This window comes from Kogia breviceps, chromosome 19 (assembly GCF_026419965.1).
Source record: "Kogia breviceps isolate mKogBre1 chromosome 19, mKogBre1 haplotype 1, whole genome shotgun sequence".
NCBI lineage: Eukaryota > Metazoa > Chordata > Mammalia > Artiodactyla > Physeteridae > Kogia > Kogia breviceps.
The window spans coordinates 37,836,280-37,849,021 of NC_081328.1; the positions used below are offsets into that span (position 1 = coordinate 37,836,280).

The 12,742-nt window shown below is 50.0% G+C and overlaps 1 protein-coding gene across 8 annotated transcripts in view; it reads right to left on the reverse strand.

Annotated features, from left to right (window-relative positions):
• Positions 1 to 12,742, reverse strand: part of MED24 (mediator complex subunit 24) — a 33,606-nt gene that overhangs the window by 7,424 nt on the left and 13,440 nt on the right. For 5 of the 8 annotated variants that reach the window (XM_067021660.1, XM_067021659.1, XM_067021661.1 and 2 more), the window contains 11 exons: positions 6,591 to 6,629; positions 6,169 to 6,242; positions 5,571 to 5,803; positions 3,812 to 3,923; positions 3,510 to 3,660; positions 3,104 to 3,217; positions 2,549 to 2,596; positions 2,057 to 2,139; positions 1,684 to 1,770; positions 1,132 to 1,243; positions 530 to 672 (listed from right to left, as the gene is read on the reverse strand). In XM_067021660.1, coding sequence (XP_066877761.1) covers positions 530 to 672; positions 1,132 to 1,243; positions 1,684 to 1,770; positions 2,057 to 2,139; positions 2,549 to 2,596; positions 3,104 to 3,217; positions 3,510 to 3,660; positions 3,812 to 3,923; positions 5,571 to 5,803; positions 6,169 to 6,242; positions 6,591 to 6,629 — 1,196 coding nt within the window. Of the gene's footprint in view, positions 1 to 529; positions 673 to 1,131; positions 1,244 to 1,683; positions 1,771 to 2,056; positions 2,140 to 2,548; positions 2,597 to 3,103; positions 3,218 to 3,509; positions 3,661 to 3,811; positions 3,924 to 5,370; positions 5,428 to 5,570; positions 5,804 to 6,168; positions 6,243 to 6,590; positions 6,630 to 12,742 lie in introns of all 8 variants that reach the window. The other 3 variants (XM_067021657.1, XM_059047394.2, XM_067021656.1) reach the window with 1 other exon arrangement.

The following is a 12,742-nucleotide window of genomic DNA, read 5'->3' on the forward strand; positions in this document are numbered from 1 at the left end:
AAGTCAGCAGAATTTGAGAGTCCCTTATTAATAAGTGGGTATGAACAAAGTCCCTCCACATCTGCTGTTCAACACCTCGTCACCTTGGCAAACACCTCCACTCCATCCTCAGCTGAAGAGGAAAGAGCACTTCATGTCCAGAGAATGGGCCCTTCCCCCCAGGTCTCCAGCTGGGATGCTCTGCCTTGGCATCTCTGGGGAGACTCAGATCCCAGTGCCTCGCCCTTACTCTGCCACCTCCTCCCTTGTTTTTTGCTTTCTTTCTTTTTAATATTTATTTATTCATATTTGGTTGTGCCGGGTCTTAGTTCCGGCACACGGGATCTTCACTGCAGCATGCGGGATCTTTCAGTTGCGGCATGTGAACTCTTAGTTGCGGCATGTGGGATCTAGTTCCCTGACAAGGGATCGAACCCGGACCCCCTGCATTGGGAGCACAGAGTCTTAACCACTGGGCCACCAGGGAAGTCCCCACCTCCTCCTTCACACACGCCTCCCAGACCCTGGTCAGGCGTTCAGGCTTCCTTACTTGATGAATTTCCGGGCAAAGGACTTAAGCTTCCCAGTGGCCGCAGCAGCAGCCAGCAGCAAGTCCAGGCTCTTCCCAGAAAGCATGTGGCCCAGGACCCCTAGCAGCCCCTCCGGGGACTTGGAGTGGTCTGCATCCATTGTCTGGGGACAAGACAGGAAATCAAGTCCTGAAGAACACTGAAGACCCCCCAGATACAGCCTAGCCAGTTTCTCTCTCTGCATGTCTCCATTAAACGGGATAACAGGACCTGCCATTTAATCGACAGATATCTGACTCCAACCTGGAAATCCGTTCCTTAAATTCTTTGCTCTCCGATCCATTCCTCTCGACTAAACTGGGACGATGGCGCTGGAGTCAGGATGGGCGAGGTCTCTGCTGTGAGATTCAGCGCTGTTTCCACACCCACCACAGTGCCTGGCTGACCAGTGAAGCTCAACAAACACTTGTTTCCAAGGGCGCTTCCCTCACCTTCCCCCTTTCTCTACTTCCAAAGTAACCAGAAGAGAGAGAGGTCCGTGGCCTATTTACTTATCTGGAAGAAGAGGGAAACTGGAAAGAGGGAAGGTATGTCCCTGGTGGCAAGGGAACGGGGCACTCACTTTGAGGATGTTGGTGACGGTGGGCTCCGCGCGGAGGATCAGCCCGGGGTTGGGCTGGATGTTGGCATTTTCATCTGATTTCAGCTGGGGTGCGTGCTCCCGGTCTGCTTTGCTGTGGCCACAAGAGAAGGTAAGGGAACAGAGATGAATTCCTGACACGCTCCTTAGTCCAGGCCCAGAAGCAGAGGCACAGAGAAGGCGCGAAGCACACAAGCACCACTGGGCTCGGGTGATGCTTAAGAAAGCGCATCCAGCATCGCAACTGCTTCAAATCGTCTCTAGTCATTACACCTATTTTGAAAGTTCATTTAAGACTGAAGGAAGTTTTACAATTTCTACTTCGATCACAGAGGAGGGCGAGAGTTAAAGCCCTGACAGTGCAAAACCCTGGTCTGCAGAAATCAGTGTCCCCTGTCCCTGGTGACCCTAGGTGTGGTTCCCGTCACCCACACTCAAACCCTCGACAGGAGGGAAGAGGCACCCAGCAGCCCAGTCTGGACATGAGGCGGGTGGTCAAGGGGCCCTTGGGCCAGCCCAGGAGCTCATCCTTACCGCTTGGCCATGAGATTGTTCGTACTGGCTTCAGACAGAAGGCCCTGCTTGCTACATTCTTGGAGTAGGAAATTTGTACAGTCACAGCTGTGAGAGAAAAAGATGATGGGGGGCCTTAGGCAAACTGCGGGGGTTATCGAGGGAGAGCCGTGAGGCCCTGCCCAATATCCTCCCTCCTTGAGGGTAAAGAACACTTTGAGTGCCTGAGGGAAGGCAGAGGGGCTTGGGCACTCGGCAGCCATGGGGCTGCTGCCTCCTGCCCCTGCCCAGAGGAGGAACAAGGAGCCGGTCCCCTGCTGCTGATCTGGCACAGAGAGCAGGGGAAGAGCCAGAACTCCCTCCAGTACAGCGAGGTGAGCAGGGGACCTCATACTTGCAGCGCTGGTCAGCTTTGTCCAGCAAGGGTGTGAGCTTCAGCAGGAACTCAAAAGCAGAACTGACATCCTCGGTAAAGTCCTGCAAAGAGACAGAAACTGCCATCTGGCTTCCAGGTCCTCCGCTCCACCCACGGCCCGTGATGCGGGCTCACAAAGACACCCTGCTGGGTACAACAGCCTACAGGTTGGCCGTGCCCACTGCTGGCTTCCAGCGACTGGACGAGGACAGTATGGGGCATCACTGCTCCCTGCCATCTCGGCCCTGGTCATCTCGGGCACCCTCGCCTCCGGAGCAGCCTGACTGCCTTCTGTGTGTGGATGCCCGCAGATGCTCAGGGGATACCCCTGCTTCCAGCCCTCCCCAGCACAAGAACGCACTACCGCCCAGGTAGGGCCAAGTGACCCTTCCCGTGCCCTTGTTTCTCCAGAGCTGTAACAAGGATTCACCTGTTCCCATGCCAACTCCCCATCTCATTTCTTTAACTTACCTTGTCCCCATGGGAGTATTTCTTCAACTTCACCAAAACCTGTGGAATCTAGAGGGTGAGGCAGGGGGAAAAACAGGAGGCTCAGTTTCTTCTCTCTTTCACCCAGAACGAAAGGCATCCCTTCCATCCCCCTGCTCTGGGTTGAGACAGGAACACTCCTGCCCTGGAAGTGAAAGCACTCAAAGAGCCAAATGAGAAAGCTGAAGTCTCCCCAAGCGCCCGCTGCCCTCAGCCTGCAGGGCCCAGGAACCCCTCACCTCCGCGGCTCAACAAGGAAATGCTCTAAGTGAGAGTGGGCTCCCGGAGCTGCCCCGTGCCAACATGGCTGATGACCAAGCTCCCAGCACCTGTGGGCCAGGACATGGCAGAGGCCTGCCAAGCAGGCTGAACAGCCCTGGGACCTTCAGGGAAAATCAGGGCAACTTGCGCTGGGGGACCTGGCAAGCTGGGCGTGAAGTCAGCCGGGAGAAATGTGGGGCAAAGGTCCAGGGTGTCTCCGCTCTTCCTGAGAACCATTCTGAGACCGACTCTCCGTGGCTCCCACGTCCCAGGTACCTTGAGGAAAGTGAAAGCTGTCCACTTGAGCTCCCCCGTGCCCTCAGGAGACTCGATGAGGCCCACGAAGCAGGCCTTCCAGATCTCCAGGACAAAGAGTGGGGTGGGGATATGCTGTGGGAAGACCCAAGGGAGAGCATAAGAGGGCGCCCACCCCCCTCCCGTCTCCTGACCCCCGGGGGTCAGTGGGTCACAGGAGGGCAGCACAGGCACCTCCCCGACTCTTGTGCAAGAACCAGGGACAGCAGGTGACACGGCAGAACCATGCCACCTGACAGAACCATGCACGTTCCACCACAAATTAGGAGAAACCCTATTTCTCCCTTGCAAGACCAGAAGAATCCTCCCTCCCGCCCCCGCATAGCCAGCCCGCCCCGGGGACAGAGAAGCAGGCCTGGCCTCCCACCTGCATGCGTTTCACCATCATCAGCTGTTCCACCAGGGGCTGTGTCTCGCCGGTCAGGTTCATGGTGCCCTCAAGCAGGACCACCGCGTGGACTGTGGGGAAGCCGGTCTTGTGCAGCTGCTCAGAGTGCACGGACAGCATGGTGGGGATGCTGAGGGGACACACAGGGGACAGCGCGCGGGGGGTAAGGGAGAGTCAGAGAGGAGGTGAGGGCAGAGGGGTCAGGGCCAGAGGCCACAGCTTCCCACCCATACCCGGGCCTTTCCTCTCTCCCTTCACCGGATCACCCCGGGAGCAGGTACCTCCTAATGAGCGTGCCACACTGCTCAGCCTGGCTCCGGAGCTGGGGGTTGCTGAGATTGGCCAGGATCTCCCCAAGCTTCAGGAGACAATGCTCGATGGCAGTCCAGGAGGCTGGCAGAGAAAAGAAAATGCACAGAATGATGGGGAACAGAGGAGAGAGAGAGAGAGACTGGCCCCAAACTCCTTGACTTGGCACCCCCTGGGCCCACAAAAACCACGCAGGGAAGCTTCCCCCGAGGATGGCATGGAGGCTAGGGGCCTGAGGGCAGCATGCACTGTTTCCAGAAGGGGGGTGAGCACCAACGATGAAGCCGCTAGAAACGATTCCCAGAAGCCCCATTCCTTAGGGGTCGCCCACAGCTGACTTCAGAAACTAGGTACGGCAGAAGACAGGCAGTGACGGAGAGAGGCCCGGGGGGCCTGCAGTCCAGTGGCCGGAACAGGGAGGTGACCACAAATCATTTCGAGAGTGGGCCAGCCTTGCAAGCGGCCACCGCTCTCCACCCGTCAAGCTGGATTCCTGAACAGCCTTCTGTGTTCACCTGCTCCCTGTCTGGGCCTTTGCTCTCGCCGTTCTCCCCTCTGAAAAGCCCCTCCTACTCACCTTCTCCCCCTCACACTCTCACTATCCTGCGAGTCTATGTTCAAGCCCCAGCTCCTTTAACAACTTACCCGACTGGTCCAACCCACTGACCTCTTACTCCCAAATGCCTGAACTCATGGTCTATACCACACAGCTTGGCACTTATAAGTCACTTATCCTAGTTATACTTCCAGAGGGTCAAATGATGGATAATGGCACCAACTAGCCCATTAACCTCCATGTAGCATAGGGGAAAAAAAACAAAAAGATAAGACCTGAGATCCAATAAAATTAAGTTACAAATTCATTCATTTTTCAGCCAATAAACACTTGTCAAGCACTCAAAATTGATACGCTGCCAACATGGCCCATTTTTACATAGTGACCATCTTTCTGGACTTTTCATAGCCAATAACCATATTTTGAGAAGTCATAAATATACTAAGCCTGTAACAAGTTCTTCAACCAGGTCCTAAAGACCTGGGTGCAACCCATTCCAGCATTCTCGTTACTGGAGAACAAGAGATCCTTAGGTAGTCCCAAGCCTCATCGGCAAGACCGTGGCCTTCAGGCCCCACGTCCACAAATACCCGTCTTCCCTCCCACCAGGTGATCTGTCTGATCCCGGGCTCTGGAGGGTTCCAACATTTAATATCTGCACTTGAGTCGAGAGGCGTATGGCTCAACAGGCCTGGCAGCAGGCAGGCACTGCACTTAAAGGGATGTTTTAGGCAGCGCTCACACACAAAAGTTATTGGCTTTCAGATGAGTAACGTGGAGACAAACACAGTGACGGATGGTGTGCCTGTCTCACGCTCTCGGTTTTGCCCTGTATATTATGTGCTAGCCTGGCTCCCCACTAGCATGGACACTCGTCGAGGGCAGGGACCCTGCCACATGCCCCTTCGGTAGCCCCCCGCCCCCACCCCCAGCACCTGGCACAGTGCTGGGCGTACAATAATGCTCAGTAAATACCTGTTGGTTGATTGGCTCGGGTGCCACCCTGCCCAAGTCCCTGGGATGTATGCAATGCTTATGGGGAGAAAAAAAAGGAAGTGGGATGATTTCAGATCCTCCTGGAAAAAAGTGGGATGGCATCCTGCCTCTCCCCTCTCAATTAAAGAACCGGCTACGGGAGCAGTGGCGGGTGGGGCTCAGGGACCCAGGGGACATACAGGCCTCCTCTAGTTTGGCGATGTGGAGCAGGGCCCGGTTCTTGGTGCTGCTGAGGGTCTTCTCCAGGCGCTGCAGGCACATGGCAAGCTGCTTCTCACCAGCCGCTGGGGTGCCCGCCTCCAGCCCCTCCCGGAGCCGCTCTGCAGAGGCTGTGGTGCAGCGCAGCAGCCAGTGGAGGGCGCTGAGGAGGGCCCGGCACAGCCCGATGCACTCCTCCGCTTTGCCGTGACAGCTACGGGGAGAGGATGCGAAATCTGTCCTTGATCCAAAGGCTGAAATCCGACCCACACCCACGCTCCCCCCGAGTGCCTGGCACTCCCTTACTAGGGAAGAAAGCTGGGAAGCATGCAAAATCCTGGGGAAGACTGCCCTGCTGGCTTTCACCGGATAAGATTTCAAATGAGCTACTCCAAACAGAGAAGAGGCACTTGAGCCCTAAGGGAGTACGGAGAAAACGATGTGGATGGGTGGGTGCAGACGAGCAGGTGGAAAGAAGTGTGGGAACCAACAGAGGTGGTCTGAGCCTATATGCCGGGAGCTTCTCCTTCACACTAAGATAAGGCTGGAAGGCTGTGAGCTCCTCATCCTTGCCGTTACCTCAGTCGGTCACAAAACATGTCCATGATATCCAGCAAAGCCTGGACACACAGGTCCCGGGAAAAGTCATCAAACTGTGGAGAGAAGAGTGGCGATGCGACGGAGTGTCCCAGTCACCCCCCAGTCTCAAACGTGAGGCAGTTGGCGCATTCGGGAGTCCTGCTCACCTTTCCTCCAACCCCAGGTTTCAGACTCGGCAGCCTTTCAACACTGGAAATTGGCTCCGAATTACCAGTGCCCACTTCCTGGGGTCCCCCGCCCTCTAATGGAAGGCAGCCATGCCAGCAAGAGGCATGCTGCGCTGCCTGCCCAGCCACAGAGGTCACTCGATCAGAGCAGTCAAGGAGGTGGGGCCCCATCTGTCACTACCGTATCTCTGTCTCCCCATCCCCCACCTAGCTTGTGAGTGGCTATGGTCATACCTTACTGATAGCTGTGAGGACGGAGGAGTAGGACACCATCTGGAGGGAAAGAAGAGAGATAAAGTTCAGACAACTGGTGTCTGAGAGGAACAACACAGTTGAGAGGAACAAACCACAGATACTTAAAGTTGCTCCTAAAATCTCAACCCCGTCAAGAGGCCTTCCACAAGCCCAGAGGCAGTAACACCAGGCACTGACTGTGCCCATCCCTGCTTCCATCAAACTCACTATGACTGACAGTACCAGCATAAACCCACTAAGAAGATGACCTGGGGGTATTCAAAGGGGCCATATTTCATGTTCACCTGCCACACACTGTCCACCGTATAGTACAAGGTTTGACTGCTGGTGGGCAGAGAAGGGACACGGGTGAGGCCATGTTACTCTACTCCTGCAGCTCCCACCAAGGGTGATTTTATCTGGACAAGAACTGGAGACATACGAACTGTTCCTGCAATGAACAGGTAGTAACTCCACTTTGAAATAGGAAGTGAATTTCAGTACACATACTCATTCTCTAGGATACCTCCAGGACACCACCCAAAGCTGAAATCCTTTCTCGGTGCTCCATCTAATCCCCTTAGACTCACCATGACACAGTGGGTACCTGCTGCCCCCACCAAACTAGGAGCTCCTTGAAGACAAGGGTACTTAGGGAGGGAGGGAGGGAGATGCAAGAGGGAGGCGATATGGGGATATATGTATACATAGAGCTGATTCACTTTGTTATACACCAGAAACTAACATAACATTGCAAAGCAACTATACTCCAATAAAGATGTTAAAAAAAAAAAAAGACAAGGGTGCTTTTACTCAGTGACCACCATCAACTTGTTAATGTTTTTAGAATGAATGAGTAAAACACACCCTTAGATCAATATTTCTCAAAGTAGCTTCCAAAGCGGCACTGTCCAATAGGGAAGCCACTAGCCACGTATGGCTGTTTAAGTTTAAATTAAAGTTAAATAACATTAAAAATTCAGTTCCTTAGTCACAGTAACCACATTTCAGGTTCTCAACAGCCACATGGGGCTAGTGGCTGCTGTTTTGGACAGCGCAGATATAGATCATTTTTATCACTGTAGGAAGTTCTGTTGGGTGATGCTGTTCCAAAGGGTCCTCAAGATGTTAAAAACTTTTACACATGCACACACATACACAGAGCTTCTGTGTGATAGGAATTTGAGAAACCCTGAAATAAACATATACAAAGAGCTTTTTTTAAGGGTTCTTTTAGTAAAGAGCTTTCTTTACTGTAGGAATACTCTTACCAATAATAATAAACTTGTATACAATGAGACTCTCTAGATTACTGGAGATGAAGCAAGCAATATTTTTCCAATTTACTTGACCAAGGAATCTCATTTAACTAGTATCTGCGAAACACATTTTGCAAAATGCCATCTGAACAGCAAGATTCCCTGAGAACAGAAATAGTGTTAAATTTATATATTTCCCTAGAACCTAGTCTGGGGCCTACCACATAGTAGGACTGCTTTGGTTTGATGAATTCTAGTAACTAGCATTCTGAGAAAATTTTACCTTAACACAAATTTCTATTAGTAAAACCTATTATCACCGTTGTAAGATTGGAGATGTAGTTCAAAAGAAATAATCTGTCCTGAATGAAATCAAACCTTACAGAGAGCTTTTAAGTTGTCATATTTTTAAAAAATAATTATAGCATGCTGATCAAATATGAATAATACTATAGAAAATAGTTACAACTCTATACTCAAAATCAGTGGCAAAATATACCAAAATAAAAAGCAGAATACAATGCCAGAAACTGTCAGGATAATCACCTGCCTCATAGGTTGTCTTCACTAGAGGAAAAGAAATTTCCAAAGATTTAAGAAGAAAGCTAGGGCTTCCCTGGTGGTGCAGTGCTTAAGAATCCACCTGCCAATGCAGGGGACACGGGTTCGAGCCCTGGTCCAGGAAGATCTCACATGCCGCGGAGCAACTAAGCCCGTGCACCAGAACTACTGAGGCTATGCTCTAAAGCCCGCGAGCCACAACTATTGAAGCCCGCGAGCTGCAACTACTGAAGCCTGTGCACCTACAGCCCGTGCTCCGCAGCTAGAGAAGCCACTGCAATGAAAAGCCCATGCACCGCAAGGAAGAGTAGCCCCCGCTCGCCGCAACTAGAGAAAGCCCATGCGCAGCAACGAAGACCCAACGCAGCCAAAAATAATAAATAAATTTTTTTTAAAAAAGAAGAAAGCTAAGTCACCCTCAATGACTCAGTATGGCAAATTTTACATGCTTGGCAATGTCTTCCATGTACAATTTCTCCCTCACATGAACAGGCTGCTCTCTGTTCAGACATTTTTTAACCAGTGTTCTTGGATAAAGAGGAGCAAAACACACAGAGGACTTAAATACACAATTAGCGTTTAGTGCCACTCTCAGTGGGTCATGCTGTGAAGCACTAGCTGGTGTCTGACAGGGACCAGAAAGTCGGGAGCCTGCCTGGCAGGATGACCATAACATTCCAGGCGAGTGTTTGTTTATTTATAACTGATGTCCCCATAGCAAGAGCTTGGCAGTGAACTGAACCTTGTTGTATACCAACCTGAAGGGGGAGCTGGATGTTTCCACTAGAAACTGACCCCAAACTACCACAAGAGAAAGTCCCAATTCTGTATGTTCTAAGGGATGTTGTTAGTTACTGTGAATTTATCGTCTCCAAGTTCAGAATTGTGTTCAGTGAATTTCCGCTAACAGTATCAATAAAGCCCTCTAAAGACCTAAAAATACTTTCCACATGGTGAACTGTTTTTCACAGCAGGACTTATAACTTATCTCAGTCCTGCTATATCTATCAACGTAGAAGCTCTAAACTACCAACAGCCCCCGAAGCTGGAGCCCATTGACGCAGCCCAGTGCACACCTGGCCAGCCCAGACAGACCCTGCAGCTGCTCTCTAATCCCCCCTCTCTTCTTCATATTCGACACCTTCAACTACTCCTAAGTGCCCTCTACATGCACAGCACTGGACCAAAGAGCCTCTTGACTCCGAGGCAAGTATAAATTACTCATTTTGCATAGCACTTTACAAGTCATGGAGGTCTTGCATATATACTTATTTCTCACTCACTGGTACTTCAGCCTCTTCCTCTCTCTTGCCTTTGCCACCAGTTTACACATCTCAAGAGTCTTCTCTTTTTAAAAGAAACTCCCGCAGACCCTATACTTCCAATTAACCATCACGTTCTCTTCACAGTCATAGGAGTTCTCTACACTCTACCTCCCCACCTTCCATTCACAATGCGACCCACTCCAATCACTTCTGCCCTTCCCACCACATGAAATCTCTCATTAAGCTCATCAACAAACTTGTTAAACCGCATGGATACTTCTCAGTTCTGATCTCACTGACCTCTCAGCAGCATCTCACACCAGGAAACACCTCCTCATCCTTCGGTCCTCTCCTCCCTGGGCTTTTCTTTTTTTTTTTGGCCACGCCTTGAGGCATGCTGAATCTTAGCTCCCCAACCAGGGATCGAATCCCTGCCCCCTACATTGGAAGCAGTGCATTGGAAGTCTTAACCACTGGACTGCCAGGGAAGTCCCCCCTGGGCTGTTCTTGATACCACACTCCCTTGTTTTTCTTCTCTCCTCACTGGCCCCTTCTTTTCAGACTCCTATGAGGAATTCTTTTCCTATGTGTGTTCCTTAAATGTGACTGGTTCCTTAGAAACACGGCTTGGGTCACTTCTTTGCTCTCTCTGCACGCTCTCTCTGGGTAAATCTCATCCATGCCCATAGCTTCAATTACCACCTGTGGCTGACAACTCCTAAACCACAGCTCCAGCCCTGACCTCTCCTCCTGAGCCCCAGACATCGATGTTCTACTGCCTACTGAGTGTCTTCTCTTTGACAGCCCACACAGGCGCTTTCCACGAAACAAGGCCAGAATCAAACAAGGCATCTCCACCCCTCATCTGCAACGCTAACAACAGTCCTGCTCTTCTCCCACCGTCTCCTTACAGTCCCATCAGCCATCCAGAAGTCCAAACCAGAAACCTAGACACTGGCCTTGACTTCTTCCTCTCCCTCACACCTTTCATCCAGTTAATCACCAAGTCCTCACAATGCCACTTCCTAATTTGTTCTTGAATTCATCTTTTTTTTTTCTGCTGCCACTTCTCAAGTTTATGCTAGTATCATCTCTTACCTGAATCACTGCAACAGCCGAAATCAGGGGTTGGAAAACAACAGCTTGCAAGCTAAATCTGGCTCATCACCTTTTGTGTAAATAAAGCTGCATCGGGACACAGCCATGTCCACTTACTTCTATATCGCCTACACGTTATAGGCCTGCTAACAGAGACCATACAGCCTGCTAAGCTGAAAGTATTTACTATCAGGTCCTTTACAGAAAAATTGTCTCCCTGCTTTCTGTCTTACCTCCCTCCAACTCATTCTTCAAACTGCAATCAGAGTGATCTTTCTAAAATTGATCCACAAATACCCCAAATCCACAAAGTCAAGGAAACCCCAATCAAAATGCAAAAGAAAAGAATATGCCTGAAAATAGCCAAGAAATTTTTGAAAAGTAAAACAACTAAGGGAACACTTCCCTAACAAGATATCAAACATACTATAAAGGTATAGTAATTAAAACAGTAAAGTACTGGTACAAGAAAAGACAAATATGTCAATGAAATATACTAGAATGTCAAGAAATAGACGCTAGTCTATAAGAGAATTTAAGATATGACAAAGAATGGCCTAGTCAATAAAGGCAGTTGAGCCAATTGTCCATCTATTTGGAAAAATAAATAAATTTGGATCTCTTCCTTACACCAGAATAAGTTTAAAAATTTTTTGTTTCTTTTGTGGTATGCGGGCCTCTCACTGCTGTGGCCTTTCCCGTTGCGGAGCACAGGCTCAGGACGTGCAGGCCCAGCGGCCATGGCTCACGGGCCCAGCCACTCCGCGGCATGTGGGATCTTCCCGGACCGGGGCATGAACCCGTGTCCCCTGCATCGGCAGGCGGGCTCTCAACCACTGTGCCACCAGGGAAGCCCAGAATAAGTTTTAAATGGATTATACAAAGTGAAGTGTTGGCATAAATTAAAGACTATATTTTGATCCTTGGAGCAGGGAAGCCCTTATGCAAGACAAAAGCAATATAGAGGAAAAAATGGTTAAATCTGACAACAAATACATATTTTAAATTCTGGGGAGGGACCTCCCTGGTGGTCCAATGGTCAAGAATCCGCCTTCCGATGCAGGGGACGCAGGTTCAATCCCTGGTCGGGGAACTAAGATCCCACATACCGCGGGGCAACTAAGGCCGTGCGCTCTAGAGCCCGCGAGCCTGAACTAGAGAGAAGTCTGCACCCACAACAAAGATCCTGTGTGCCGCAACTAAGACCCAATGCAGGCAAATAAATAAATATTTTAAAAATTAATAATAAAATAAAATTCTGGGGAATCCCCTGGTAGTCCAGTTGTTAGGACTCCACGCTCTCACTGCTGAGGGCCTGCGTTCAATGCCTGGTTGGGTAACTAAGATCCTGCAAGGCACACAGGTGGAGCCAAAATAAAATAAATAAATAAATAAATAAATAAAATTCTGCATGCTAAAACAACAAAATGATAAAGTAAAAAAGTGATAGAAAATTTAAAACATAAAAAACAGACAAGGGCTTCCATGGTGGTGCAGTGGTTGGGAGTCCGCCTGCCGATTTAGGGGATATGGGTTCGTGCCCCGGTCTGGGAAGATCCCGCGTGCCACGGAGCGGCTGGGCCCGTGAGCCATGGCTGCTGGCCCTGCGCGTCCGGAGCCTGTGCTCCACAACAGGAGAGGCCACAACAGTGAGAGGCCCGCGTACCACAAAAAAAAAAAACAACACAAAACACTTGGAGTTAAATAAGTAAATAAATAAATAACAGACAATGATTACAAGACAGAATATACTAAAAGACTTAAAAATCAGTAAGAATTCTTGGAGTGATGAAAACGTTCTAAATTGACTGTGGTGATGGTTGCACAATTCTAAATATACTAAAAACCAGTGAATTGTACACCTTAAATGTGTAAACTGTACAGTATGTGATTTGTACCTCAAATAAAGCTGTTACTAAAAAATTTAAGAAAACAAAACTAATGACAGAAAAATGGGCAAATGATATTC